A 15,580-nucleotide genomic window follows, 5' to 3' on the forward strand; every position below is an offset into this window, starting at 1 on the left:
GGAGTACTACACTCTTGTGTCGTCAGGGAGGATCAATATTATTTTTATAAAACGATATTGTAGTAAGTCTATCTGAAGTATAAAAACCTTATTACCAACTGGAACTCTGATTTAGCGCTATAATACATTATATCCAAATGCTCAAAAAGTTATTTAAGCCCTTATGATAGCGCATCAAAGATATGTATATATTGTGTAGATATGCCGAATGTGTGTAAAATATTTCATGAAGTTGTAAGTAAAGAGTACTTCATATTCATTTTATAGTCTTTCTTCATTAATGATCGATATCTTAGCTTATATAGCAATCTATGATTTATTAAAAATTTTATTCAGATCAATATTTTATGATTTACATATCAAAATATTATAAATCGATTGCCATTGCTAAATTAATATTATATTTCATTGTTATATAGTTAAAATATTTTCTATATCAACTGACATAATAATCGGTTATCCAGAAGTTTAAAAGGAAAGTAATAAAAAAAAAAATTCAAGTTAAAAAATTTAAATTAATTAATAGAATATATTAATCAATTGGTACGATAAAATATTTTAAAAATTGACAATGACAAATAAAAATTATAGGGCGAAAGATTTTAAAATATATATTATTTTAAAAACTAAGACATATATAAATATAACACAGAATATTGAACCTTTTGTATAATGTAAAATGTCAAATTTTCATTAACATAACTATATTATTTCATTTAAAGAAATTTCCCGATTTTAAGATCTAATTTTTTAATTAATTTCTATAGTCAATTTGTCATGGAGTTGTATATTAATGACTTGTAATATTCACTGGTCTGTTCTATAATATGTTTGTAATATTTTATTTTTAAAACATCAAACATTCATTTAAATAAATATATAATACATATTTTTGTAGCAACTAAGTCAAGAAATGATTTTAAAGAAGTATTCCCTGGCATCTGATAATATGAAATCTATATAAAATATTTTAAAAAATAATCAATACGTACGAAATTAGGCCTGCTATTAAATGAAGATTTGAAAGAACACTCGGGAGAAGGGAGACAAAATCCAAATTGCAAACACTTAGTAGGATAAACACTAAGAAACTGACTTAGATTGAGGGCACCTGTTACCCCTTCCATCAGCACCAGCTGCTTTCCAAACGAGGTGGGGGCTTGCCGGCAAGTCCAACACCTTCTAGGTATTTAACGCAATGCGATAGCCAACATAATAACAAATCAGCTATTAAACCACATACAGTTAATTATTCAATAACTAGCAAATATTAGGACGAAAAAGAGATAAGTATTTTTATCCTATATTTCACTACGATTTATTTAACATGAGAAAAGTCAAAGGACGTAAAGGAGAAGACTTTCAGAAAGTATTTTGAAAATCTTTAGAAACGTTTTGGCGCTAGTCTACGAAAAACCGTTTTTCCGTTATTGTACAACACTTATTACACAAAGGTTTCTAATTACATTCACGGGTATCACAGGTAAAAACTCCACTAGAACTAAAAAACAAACAACTAAAAATTCGGTCCAAACATGAGACATCCGATGTGTGTGGGAAAAACTGTTATAGGCTTCAAAATCTATAAAACCGTAGAAGTCTGAAGGTCAAAAATTTCACCCGACCCAACTAACGAAGACGATTGATAACGGGTTTCTATATCTCTAGAGCGAGCATAAGCATAACCCCAGGAACCCCCGAAAACGACCAAAACGGTAATAATACTAAATCACTAAATGTTTTCCTGTGTCCGTAAGCACATATTTTAATTACAAACTTAACAATTAACAGTTTTGCAGAAACAATCATTCATCAATGACAAAAATACATAAAATAGACTTGAAAACAATGAGTATTTGCTAATATTATAAAAGAAACATATCAAAGAATTCTTTTATTAATTGGTAAAGATAAACTAATTATAAAAATATATTTTGATATAATATAGCAACATAAAATAATATTTAAAATATTATACTGGAAGATTGCTGAATGACTGTGTGTATTAATAAATAGAATATGGTCCGGGTGTGGTCAAATTAAACTCCAATAATATTTTGTACTATTTTTATTTTTATACTATTTTTATTCGAGAAAAAATATACAGTATAAAGACAGTAAAAAATATTACTATTTGAGTTTAATTTGACCCGGACCATATTCCATTTATTAAAATATTGTATTTTATATAATAAAATTTAAAAATAAAATGGTTTCCAATCTTCAGTAAATAACTTGTAAAGATATAGTTCATAATTTTTTTATTCGAGAAGAATGGTTTGAAAACGAAAACAAACTTATTCCAGAAGGAAAATTATCATTTTCGTCCAAAATTATAATAATTTCGAATCCTCCCATACATTTTATTCTAATTAAGAAAACATCCAATCTATAAAATGGAAATGTGATGATACAAAGGCGAAAAAACATCGATTTCAATAGCCTTAGAATCCAGTTATGTTCGTGGTATAGGCTCGAAAGCAAACCACAACTAATAATAAATTTGCTAACTTAACAGTCCCTAACTCTATAATCTACACTAACCAGGATCATGTGGCGCAATCCTACAAAGTCATGCATTATAAGGGTCTCCTATACTGTCAGTAAAATTGACAGTCTGATCGACTGACTCGAATGACCAAGACTCTTAAACTAGAGTCCAACTGACGAAGTTCCACATTTTACTGTTTCAAATACTTTGGTCAATGATATTATTTGTCCAGGTGGAGCCAAGAGCATTGCTGCAACAACCAATTGGGAAGTGGAAAAATTTTAACTTCTCAACTTTTTGGATTTTGAAATTATTGGAGGAAAGATATTCACTCACATGTATCCTCTGTAAAGACTTCCCGGTCTGAAGAACAGCTGTTCTGTTTGTTCCTTAAGTACTCCAACTAGAGTAGGTGGGACGGGACACCTTTGAGATTAATTCTGTGGGTCCGACGCAAAAAATAAGACATTTTCATTAGGCTGGATTCGAACCTTCTAAATCTTGGATTCTAAGATGCTCAGCCTCAACACACTCAGCTGCATGGCCTGAAATGGGTGTTTCAATAAACCAACTGCATTTCTTAAAAAGATGAATACAACTTTTCAAGTTCGTTACACAATAAACCACTACGAAAAGGAGTGACAGACATGTATTCTTCGAAACGTAATTAGCAATTATCTCCCCAATTCAGTTGTAGTATGAATATTCAGTGGTAGATGACCAACGTGAATAATGGAAAAATGGAGTACTACACTCTTGTGTCGTCAGGGAGGATCAGACATCGACGAAATGTTAAAGAGAAAATATCTTAATTTCTCTGCTAGAAGGAATGGACACCAGGGCAAATGCCATGTTTGTAACAATTATATCACATTATTATATAAAAGTAGAAATAATTTACATGGTCACAAAAACAACAATAAAAATAAGAAAAACATTAAAAAATCTGCAGAACCCTTATGATCTAAAGATAGATCATTTCTTTCCCTTCTTCTTTCTAAGTTCTCTAAACTGGACGACCAAATAAGCGCAGCAAAGGGAACTACAGCATCCCAAATAGATAACCACCACTAATTTTGCAGCATTACGTTTCAAATGTAGCAAAGAAGTATATAATTATTGATTAAAGTCATCCTACAATTTTTACCAAAAACTTTAAACATATTTTGACATCCTTGCAAAAATAAAACGATCAAAATAAAAACATTATTTTAATTTTATAATTTATTTCACTAATTAAATATATAAAATAATGTTGAGCTTGAGACTGCTGTATCGGGTTCTACCGCTGTGCTGTACACGGGCACGAATTCTGCTGCATTCGTATTGAGTTGGGACTCCATGTCTTCTGCACTCAGCTCCTCTTTTTGTGACTGACTAGGCTGCCTATTCTCCTTCAATAACGTTTTGCATTATAAATTAACATGTTAGTCTGGGTGATTTGCATATTAATAATATTTTACAATCTGTGATTATTTCAATCTAATAAGTGATTTTGAAAAAAGGTTAAGTAATGTATCGATAATAAATGATAAGTAAGTATAATAATAATAAATAATAAATAATGTCAAACATTTGCTTTTTAGGCGTTTAGTTTTTGGTTTTTCACTTCTTCAAGCGTTGTTGTGCGTCGGACAACTGACGTAATAAGTATGGAATGAATGTCCATACCTTAAATATGTATGTGGTTGACAACATCCTTTTGCACAGTGGAAGCACAAATCCACAACAGGTCCATGGCTTGTTTATTGAAACCTTTCCAAATAATAATTTTGACGGAGGTTGGAGCGATAACATACCGATCCACGACCTGGGTGACCAGACACTATTTATGTAATTTAAAGTGGATGACATTTCGTTCAAAAAAGGAGGATATTTGTAAAAGGATGTCAAGTACAAAACTCAATATAAATAGTATATCCAGACTTTTATTAACACAGTGAAATTTCCCTATGACGTACACTTAAGGGGAATGATTTTTTGAAAACTGCCACCAATTTCTTTGGAATTATTAAAACCTTTTAATTCTTTAGTACGGTTAGTGAATATTGAAAATTAATTATGTATTTTCATCACAATGGATTCGACCTCATTGTAACGAAAGTTGCATCCATGATGTATGATGTGTAAGATGTCTACGAAATTAATAAATCCCTAATTTTTTTTACTCAACACGGGTGCCGCGAACTATTTTTAGCTCCGAAAACATTGAAAGTGATCCTAATACATTAGAAATTCAAAAAGCGATACGCCAGCACGCCATCCTAAAATCGATAGCATTTTCATTGTTTACACATCTAAAACATATAAAGAAACATCTGAAATCAAATGTTAAAGTTTTAATCAACTCTTTTAGTAAGGTTCTGTCCATCACCTCATCGTTCTATCGGGACTCCATTTGGTGCTTGTATTACTCCTAATTTAGATCGCTGATCTTAGAAAGCTTAAAAAAAAAAATTAGCGACGAACGTTATTTTTACTGGATATTAGCAAAAAAAACTGACTGTACCCATGATCCAGAAACGAATAATCCGGGCGTTCGTAAAAAACAACGTGAATCAATGGAGCGGCCCATATAAACCGTTGAGAACGACACGGAGGAAGAATTGGAAGAAGAACAAAGAGATGTCTCAGGTGAGGAACTCGAACATCCACCTCCAGGTAATCAGCAAAGGAAGAAATCGAGGTGTAACTTCAGCCCAAGGAACATTGGCACCGAAGCTAATACAAAGTACTGTAGTTGCAAGAAATTTGTTTGTAGTAATAAAACTTTTTGATATTTTCAGTGTAGTAGCTCAAAGAAATTCTTTTATTTTTTTAAATATTTTTCTCAAATTTTCCCCATCATATTCGAATAGATAATACTTGTTAATTCATCAAGCATTCATTAATTAATAAATTATTATCTATTATTCAGTACTATTTTTACTTATTAAATGCACTTGTCAAAGCCTAGGGTCAGGATAAGGACTTTTAGAGAGTTATTTATTACCCAGATACTTAGAAAAACCTATCAAATTATATTAAATATCAAAGGTTTATTATTTCTATAATGATTTACAGAAGTCTAAAAAACAAGTGTAAAATTTAATAAGCCTAAACAGCTTGCATTTAGAACACAAAAAAGATTTGAATTGATTTCGCCATATAATTATCCCAGGATGGTATAATGATGGCCGAGATATGAGCGTTTAAAACCTCTAATCAGTCACTACATTAAATCGGATAATTGTGATTTGTCACCTTGGAGTGACTGATAACTTCAGTGCCAAATTTAAATTTTAAAAACCGCCCCAGTAGTCTTAGAGGAAACTCGAGACAGGCAGATGGCGGAATAATATTTTTTTCACAGTCGTTAAGAGTTCATTTGGTTTATTGAGAGTATTGAACCAAAATGGGTATAATCTACATTAAAAAAATAATTAAGTAGTAGCGGCTACGAGGTAAAAAGAAAAAGAACTTTGGGCAAATGAAATAGGTTAACAATCTTTCGTAGAAATAATAAAAACCACAAAAATAGTCATTTTTGGACATGCTACAAAATACACTTGTCCCATGATATCATTTCTTAGCTTGAATTGTAAATTTTTCTTTTGCCTATCATCAATCAAATTTCATATAAAAATTCAGAAAAATTTTCGCAGTGTATGTAAAAATATTTTTAAAAATCCCCTTCTCGAAAAACGCCTTGAAGAGATCCAAAAAGATCCTAGAGCGATTTTTAAAAATTTTATTTATTCACGAGAAACCGCAAGAAAATTATATTAACACGGAATATATGAAAAATGAAATGTAATACTTCAAAATTGCGTTTGAACAAGGAGATTTTTCTTGCTTCATCCGCGAGGGTAGGGGAAGTGGTTTATTTGAATTTTGATTCGTCCAATACTCGTGAGTAAGGAAATACACGCGTGCGATGATAATTCCATCTTTTGATAAACCAAAATGTGTACAAACCACTTTGTAATCAATCATTGCTCCCAAAGCTTCCCCCACCATGTAACACTTCTCAGCTTGCGATAGAAGAAGAAAAAAAATCTACAATTTTTCTCCAAATTATCACGTTGGAAAAATCAGGATATATTTCAATACATTAATTATAGGGCCGTTGGACCTAGACAATTGGGAAACAGTAAAAAAATCAATGTCATCAAATTCCATCAACCACATTTGCCTACACTTACGTTAAGGTATTTTCCTAGACATACCGATATTTCTAAAACGGCTCATACGATGTAACACAAAGTTAAAGAGTTGAGGAATGGTGTAAAAACGCTTCAAATTGTTATAAAATGGTTTATTATTTTATAAAATGAATTAATTATTTTATTATATCACTAAATAACAAAGACGGAACGTTTTTGGATTCTACGTATCTAGAAAAGAAAACTTTAAAATTTAATGGAGCGATAACATTGATAATTACGGCGATCATGTAAAAAAAATCATTTTTGAAAACAATTAACTAAAATTAAGTCCAATGCACTGAATGTTTGCTCTTTTATTTTATTTCGGTAATATTTTAAGAAAGTGATACACTCCGAGGATGATATCATCTTTATCTTCATAAATGGCCGTAGGAATAATTTAATCGATCGCTATTATAAAACGAAAATGTGAACGGTAACGATGACTTCCGAGGATCATCGTTGAACGCCTTAAAAATTTGGAGCCAAATCTGTTACGAGCGGCGCACGGCAGACAATTAATTTTAAAGAATATTTTGATTTTACGTACCTCAAAATCTGAACTTCATTATTTTTTAATTAACTACAAAGGTCCATTATAGAAAATGAAAATCGAAATTGAACTAGTATTAATCTCATCCATTACTTCCACTGACCTAGGTGCAAATGTAGTTTACATGACTATATTTTATAACGACTTTATTCTCAGATCACAAATCATTGACCATGAAGTAGTGACATCGGCTATTATGTATCCAATAGAAATGACGACGAAGCTATACTTTTTTTTTTTAAGGCTTATCATACTGATTCTGAAACAATTTTTCATTTTTTGTTACTTGAATTTTCGCGGCAGTTTTCCAGGTTTTTTAATCGGATTTACAGACGTTTTCAGAATTAAAAAGCCCTGATTTTTACTGGTGACTAGGCATCTTGAATATTAAATGCAAAGTTTCCAAATGAATATATTTTGAAATATCTTAGAACTTATTGATTTATTTTTTCCTTCGTTCGATACATTTATTTATAATACTTCATTTATGGAGAATAAAAAGGGTGGGGTCCCTACTTCCCCCCTACTTGAGGAACTTTTTACTTTGTGTTGAATTTTTCATTTCAGGATTTTGAGGGTTGACAGAGCCTGGAACAGGCGTGTAAGATGATACTAGGGCCACTTTTTCAGAAGCCTTTGAGGATTAGCGGAAATCGATTGGGGACCAAGAATAGGAAGGAGAAGGTTTTTGTAGGAAAATTTACCCTTATTTAGGCTAGATAAACAACATAATGCATATCAAAGCCCTTATGGCAAAGTGAAATTTACGATATGGTAAGGAATATTCAAAATCTTACGCATCATTGGATTTGCAAGGAATCAAGTGATTTCGTGGAGCTCAATTCATGTTTATAATTTTGTAGATGAGTTTTAGTAAGTGATATCCAGAGCGTATGGTTGGTAAACGTTGAAGTAATAGCAATCAATGAGATCTTGTCGTTTCAATTTTAAAGCAGATTAGGTGATATTTAAAGGGACCCTCCTACTGGTATACTGCTCAAAAGTTTGTGAAAAAAATATAGAGCTATTTTTTTTGGGGGGGGGAGAGCAAAATATTAAATGATCATGACCCTTCACACTGAACAAAAATTTGCATAAAATTTCAGTGTCGATGAAACTTTTCGCGATGAAAGGACGAAGGGGCCTCGCGATGTACTCAGCCCTAGCTGCTTACGTCGCTTTACCCAGGACTGACCGGAGGTGACAAGTGTCTTGAGAGCAGTGATAAAGGATAATCTCAATAATAATTAGAAGAAAAGAGTGTTGGTCAGGAATTGGTTGGAGAATCGGCCGACCCTGGGTCATCGTAACCTACTTCCAAAACTAGGAACCTACACTTTATACAAAGTTCCTGAGGATGAATGAAGACTTGTTTAAGAAACTATTGAATATTGTTCGCCCTCTGATTGAAAAACGTTATACACGATTGAAGATTTCGCCATCTGAACCAACGAGTTGGAAATGGACTGAGTCCCACTCAGCGCTTCCTTGCATGTAGGGACAGCTTTGAGGAACTGATATTTTCATGCTATATTGCGCCGACCACTATCATACATAAACGAAAACAACTGCAATTATTGAAATATAAGAACCTATAAATAATTAAATTTCTAACATTTTAGTACGGTTAACAAAATTTTGAATGCCCCTTTTTTGTGCAACATTTCTCCTCAGACTGGCAAAAAATTTAAGAAGCCGTTTTTGAGCAAATTTTTGCCAATCTGAGGGCCCCTTTAGAGTTAAGATGGTAAAGATGTGGCAGAACTTTATTTACATATAAGTAGGACAAAGAATAAAAGTGATTATTGATTTTATTTTAAAACTTGATAATTAGTAAAAATTAATTGAAGGTTTTAGCAGGATTTTTCTGAGAAGAAGTGGACCCAACAAGATGATATATAGTTGGCCAGAGACGCTCCTGACCCTCAAGGTCATTTTACCGTTCTGTTTTTTAACCACTTATTGTTTGTCTCCTTCCTACGTCCCCCTTCCTATACCATTCTCAAGGACTTATCATCAGACGCTTTGACACCCTTTTAAATACTCATCAACTATTCCTTAACCCACAAAATTTAACTGCCGACAAATTAAATAAAAATCAGTGCTATCTATATAAATTAATTTATATTTAAATAAATAAAAAATAATATTATCAATATACAGCAAATCAAAACAACATATTTGACTATTTAATATAAGGAAAAAGAACACTAATTTAAAAATGCAATAAAATGGTCTCTACTCATTAAGAAATAAATCTTAATATATTAATCATTTGCTTTGATAAAACTTTTCTTATTTTGTATTCTGTAAATAATACTGTTACTTTTTGACAAGTAACTTTGGGACAGTGTGTAGAGGAACCCCAATGAAGAAAGTCTATTCTCCAATCTTAGAAATACGTCCAATACAAAATCAAATAGTAATGTGTATGAAGAGTTCTCCAAAATTATTCATTTTAATTACAATACATGAGAAAAATAGTATGCTAAATGATATTAAAAAAAAAAGTTTGATAATGTGGCTAAATATCTATAAATACAACCAATTATTTCAAATTGTCTTAAAAAGTGTTAATTTGTTTTATATTTTGATCCTTAAATTTTGGACCGATGTAAGAATAGTTTCTGCTAAGAATACACTATGTTTATAATGAAGCACAAGCAAAATGAATATTGAAAGATCGAATGTTCAAAATATATGCTATCTATATCTACTAAAAGAAAATAATCAATACATATGTACATTATCACTTTAGGATGCAGTAGTGATATTTTTACAAATTTTCACAACTTTGTCGATACTAAAGCAGAGATTTGGTTCAGGCACAATTAAATAGCAGAAAACCTGATATTCGCTAAAAATATCACTCGATAATTTTAAACTCAGCCTGACAATATATTAAATTAAAGCTTGGCAGTATTTCATTCTAATCTACACATTATAAACAAAATAAAAAGAGTTTCGAACTAAGTTCATTATCAAGGGGTTTTACTTAGCTATGGAGGTGTTATACTTCTTTTACATTTCTGGATAATAATGTTAATATTACTATACTAATTTTAAACTATATACTGAAGTAAAGTATACATTTTTAACATAAAATAAACATTAGATAAGTTTTCAGAAGAAAGATACACAAACACATTTTTTAATAATTAACTAAATAATAAAATTACAAATGTGCAGTCCAATAACATTTCACAAAAGGAAACATGGTAAATAAAATTTAAAAGAAGACAGAACTGAAAATACAAGGAAAACTATAGTTGTAAACAAATAGAAACAATAGTCTCTATTATGCTAATAAAATAGAAATGAAAAAGTAGAATAGTATGCTTTAACCAAGAAGATGATAAGAAGACAGTTTATAGACTGCATCAAGGAGAAAAAGAGATTCAGAAGATTATTTCAAAGAAATTAACCACTAATAAAGAGGGCTGAAACAGTTATATATGCCATAATAATGAAAACATACCTTTTCGCCAAGAGGTGTGATTTCATCTTTTCCTCTCTTTAAGGATGGTGCAGTAATAACTTTCCGATGCTGTCCATTCTGAACATTGGATGTCTCCATCGCTCATTCAGTAGAATTTACAATTAACATTAAACTATACACATAACAATAAGAACCGTAACATCACTTGAGTCACTTTATTTCTTGAGACAGTCTAATATACTAAAGTAAATATTTTACGATTAACTCATTATCACAGGTTTGTAGAACGCACTTAGTTTCCTGAAAAAGATAAAACTGAATGTAAATTTGCAATTTAAAGGTCTTAAAATAAGTTCTATAGTAAAAAAAATAGTCTTCAGAATTTTTATTTCTTTAAATAAACAAAATTATAACTAGTACATATGTAAAGGTATCACACATAAATTATAACAAATTTTGTTACATAAGTTCTCAAATATAAAACAAAAAATATAAATCAAAATAATTTATCTTATACCACTATTATATTTATATATATAACACAACCAAGATGAAATCGTTGAAGTGCAATTGGAGGGTTGCTAAAATAAACACTAGAAACAATATTTACAATTTATTCTTTTTATATAAGATTTTCCTTACCTCCTACTCTCACTAGTTAACCTAAATTTTAATGAAACTAAGAAATTATAAAACATTTCTTTATTTTACACAGAAATGAAATAACGAAAGAAAAATAACGTAATGATATAAGAAATTCAGAAACAAACTGAAATTACAGTTCCATAACCCCAATGATGAAGGTTATGAAGGTATGTGAAGGTTTAACAGTTAAGATAAAAGTGAATGACAGGTAGCAGCACATGGTAGGTAACTTAATGCTAGAGACATCTCTTGGCGAAACAATGAAATAATAGTTTTAACTAGAATCCTAAATACACAAAAAATCTTCAGAAAGAATATTAAAATATTCTAAACCTATTCTATATCCTAAACGTTCCCAATAAGTTGATAACAATTATAATAATATTATTAATTTATCCTAGAACAATATAATATTCATATAAAACACAAATTGAGGAATGAATATGATAAAAAGTAGATAGTTACTATTAATAAAAAATATTAATTTATTGTTTATCTTGGACCTTATCTATTACAAAGGAACAAAGCAAAAGGAAACAAACCTCTTGTTTCTGATTTGATACTACGTGGCATTAAGAGGTAGTCTGTTTCTTGAAATTGAACACTGGAACTCTTCTATTCCATTTAGGTCAGTGGAAATGCAGATTAAGTATTAAAATTCCATTTGATTATGTTGATTATTATTGACGTGGAGAGAACTGAATAAACCTTTTTAAATGAGATAAAATCAGCCATACATTGTGATATTACCAACTATATTTACTTTACGATGGAATAAACTTTCATGAATTTTAAAAGAAACCACCAAAACCTAATAGTTCAGTGAAAAAACAAATTTTTTATCTGCCTATTATAAGCCTTTTTTTAATTTCTAACGAGGAATTTTTGTATCAAGAATAGGAAAGGTAGTACTTCGGTCCATATAAAGAATTATTAGCAGATAGCTTTTTTGAAGGTACGGAACACTCCAATAGAATGTGGTAAAAATTGTCAGTTTAATGCAAAAAAATTCAAATTTTGAATATTTAACGGGGAATTAAAGAAAATATTTCACACCAGAAATATTGATTACCAAACATTTATTACTAGGTATCAATATTAAGAAAACGCACACAAAAAAAATTGTCCTAATGCTTTTTAAGCTGTCAGTATATCTTCCCCTTATTTCTATCATTTAATTTTTTTCATAGCCCCTTCCTCCTTCACATAAAAATTGAATTTCTTGGAAATCACTCTTTTCCTACTGGTTTATAATTATTACCTACATTTCAAGACACAAATGATGATAGATATCCGTCACATGGAAATGTGCCTTTAGTTTTGCATTATAAATTCATCATTATCATCTGTGGCACTACAACTCTTGTAGAGTCATGGCCTCCAGCAACTTCGTTTGCCAGTCCTCTCTGTTGGTTGCTGCTGCTCTCCAATTGCGGATTCCCAAAATAGACCTGGCATCCGCTGCCACTCCATCGATCGATCGAAGCCGGTGTCTTCCTACTCTCCTTGTCCCATATATCCTTTCGTCCAGGATCATCCTAGGAATCTGATCCTGGGTCATTCTTAATAAATGGCCTGCCCACTGAAGCCGTCCTATTTTGATCACCCTTACAATATTCGGGTTCCTGTAGAGGCCTATCAGTTCAGCATTTGTTATCATCCTCCAGATCCCATCAGCACAAACCGGGCCATAAATTTTCCTCAATATTCTCCTCTCGAACCTTAGGAGAAGGGCTTCCTGTGACCTAGGTAATGTCCAGCATTCGGAGGCATAAGTGAGTACTGGTCCTACCGGAGTCTTATACAGCTGCATCTTGGTGTTTTGGGAAATAGTCCTGCTCCTGAAATGCTTTAGTAAGCCGAAATAGCATTTATTTGCGGACATAATTCTGCGATCTATTTCTACTTGAATGTTTTGCATTATGAATTAGGTCCTGTAAATCCAGAAGGAGGATCTCAATACTCATATTGCTTGGGGGCTTCAATATGATGTAATATAATTTTGGATCACTGCCTGGGCATGTTCGAATGACTAGTGAGGCTAAACGCTGTGAAATCTCTGGCGATAGTCATAAATTTCAATTTTCTCCTTAGATCCAATGCCACCTTTTCTATCTTAATCCTAATTGATCAATCCACCACTCCCATCAAGCCACTGATTACTAAAATGTAGGTATTATTATTAACCAAACACTATCCTGGAAACCTCATCACCCAAACTTCGTGATAGTCAATAAGTACACAGCTATTCCATCACTCTTGACACCTTCTCTTATAACCTACATGTAAGCTCCTAGTATTCTCACTCATTTCCACCTATTTTGAAGACGGATTTTTGGTAAATGTCAGCCTCTCGATTTTACTGGAGAAGATTTTGAAGCGAATTGTGAATTCATTTTTAAGTTTTATCTTCTGTATTTTGAGGCGTTGTCATGTTTACCACCACAATAGTCATTTGGTGGCTCATTCTCTTCAACCATAAACAATATTTTCTCCGATGTTACCTATTCCAAACCATCGCTTCCCAATACCGTTCCTACATCCGCAGTCTCTTGTAGTTCAAATCCTCTATTCAGGATACAAGATTCCGCCATTCTAAACTCTATATCCCTTCTCTCAGAAATAAAACATTATCCTATTCCTTTTTTTTTTAGCTCGTTTCCTCCCTTCTGATATCTGAAATACTTCTTCCCTATCTCCATTTAAATCCCTCCTTTCAATTTTTTTTTTTTTATAATTGCACATTTCTGTTATTACAAAGGGACCTAGTCCTTAATGAAATAAAATTGACTTTCTATTTTTATTGTTATTTTTATATCAGGTACTAGTGTGTCACAGTGGCAACTTTAAACATCACTTATACATAATGCTGCAAGTAAGTATAACCCCTTTTCATCCCTTCTAAGTGAGTGGAAGTTGACAACTGTGATCTAATTAAAGCAGTAATAATAGCATGAGTAAGAATTTTGAATTTCTTACCAATGGAGCTTGTTTTGTACATAAGTACCATATTTATATGAATTCATATTGTTATGAATATGAGCCTAATATAGAAATGAAACAAAGAGATATTTACAGTAAAAAATCGAATAATAAAAAAATTATATATTGTTTTTAACATAAAAATTAAAATGTAAAAGTAGTTCAATAACAGTATTTAGTAATTCCTCCTCTAGTTTTAATAACCCTATTTAGTCATTGAGGCAAAAAACAAATTTTTTTTTATTTTATTTTTTAGAAATTCTTAGGGTGTTGTCCAATTCTTGGGGCCTCTTAAGTTCTTGGAGAGTCCTCATGAGAACCTATTGGTTCCTCACACATCTCCCTATCTTATCGCAGGCATGCCCTATTGGGTTATGGTTTTGACTCCTACATTAAAAAACTTAACACTTAAATTTAAAAATCGTTAGTGTATTTAAGTGTTACTTCATCTGTAAGAGATACTCCATTATGGTGGAGTAGTACAAGATCATTCCCAATAAATGGTTCCTATGGTATCACCTATTCTTAAAGGTTAAAGGATGTCTGCAATAAAACTGACACTATTTACAGTGCCCCTATTAGAAATGACTACTGTGTATCTGCCTCCCTACAAATTCCTTTCACCACCACCGCCTTGGTAAACCACTCTATGGGACAACTTACATGATAAATATCTTTCACTCAATCTTTTCTGCCCCCTTTCCCTTCCATGAGCTGTATTTAAAGTGAATCTTTACTCATTACTGAATATCACACAGGACCTGTCTCCATTTGTTGCACCATTGAGTTTCCAGGTAAACTTAAGTATTTTAACTTAATTGGGCTGCTCTAGCAAGAAATGTACTAATTGGGGCTCTTCTGTCATTCATATCAACTTCAGACAACGTCCTTGCCACCATCATTAGACCATTTGGACAGCTTAGACTCCTTTGATTAAATTTGTAATTTAATTGAACAGGAAAGAACCTTTTTGTTAGAACATCTAACGGTCTTTCCCTTCCTTTATGGAGTATGGCCATCCTGACAGGGATCTCCACCAGTGGTTGCCTGTCTCCTTCTCTAACATTTTACTTTCCTGGATACCGTTGACTGGTTAATGACAAGGAGTCTGGCTAATTCTCTGTTTACGGAACGAAGTCGATTGAAGCACTATTGCCTCCGATAAGTTATGCTAAATGTTTTGTCAATTCACTTTGGAACAATAAAAGCAACACTTAAAAAAGTAGTTAGCTACAGAAATGATTTACTGAAAAAGAATGAACCGCCAAGATAACAATATTAAA

General features: G+C 31.7%; 1 protein-coding gene across 4 annotated transcripts in view; it reads right to left on the bottom strand.

Annotated features, from left to right (window-relative positions):
- Positions 1 to 15,580, bottom strand: part of Wdr62 (WD repeat domain 62) — a 148,136-nt gene that overhangs the window by 131,873 nt on the left and 683 nt on the right. For 2 of the 4 annotated variants that reach the window (XM_067045776.1, XM_067045772.1), the window contains exons 1-2: positions 11,313 to 11,478; positions 10,710 to 10,970 (exon numbers count right to left, since the gene is read on the bottom strand). In XM_067045776.1, the coding sequence (XP_066901877.1) occupies positions 10,710 to 10,808 (99 nt within the window). In that variant the 5' untranslated portion in view covers positions 10,809 to 10,970; positions 11,313 to 11,478. Of the gene's footprint in view, positions 1 to 992; positions 1,124 to 10,709; positions 10,971 to 11,312; positions 11,479 to 15,580 lie in introns of those variants that run through there. The other 2 variants (XM_067045773.1, XM_067045774.1) reach the window with 2 other exon arrangements.

This window comes from Halyomorpha halys, unplaced genomic scaffold (genome assembly GCF_000696795.3).
Source record: "Halyomorpha halys isolate HHAL.00 unplaced genomic scaffold, Hhal_1.1 Scaffold238.1, whole genome shotgun sequence".
Lineage (NCBI taxonomy): Eukaryota > Metazoa > Arthropoda > Insecta > Hemiptera > Pentatomidae > Halyomorpha > Halyomorpha halys.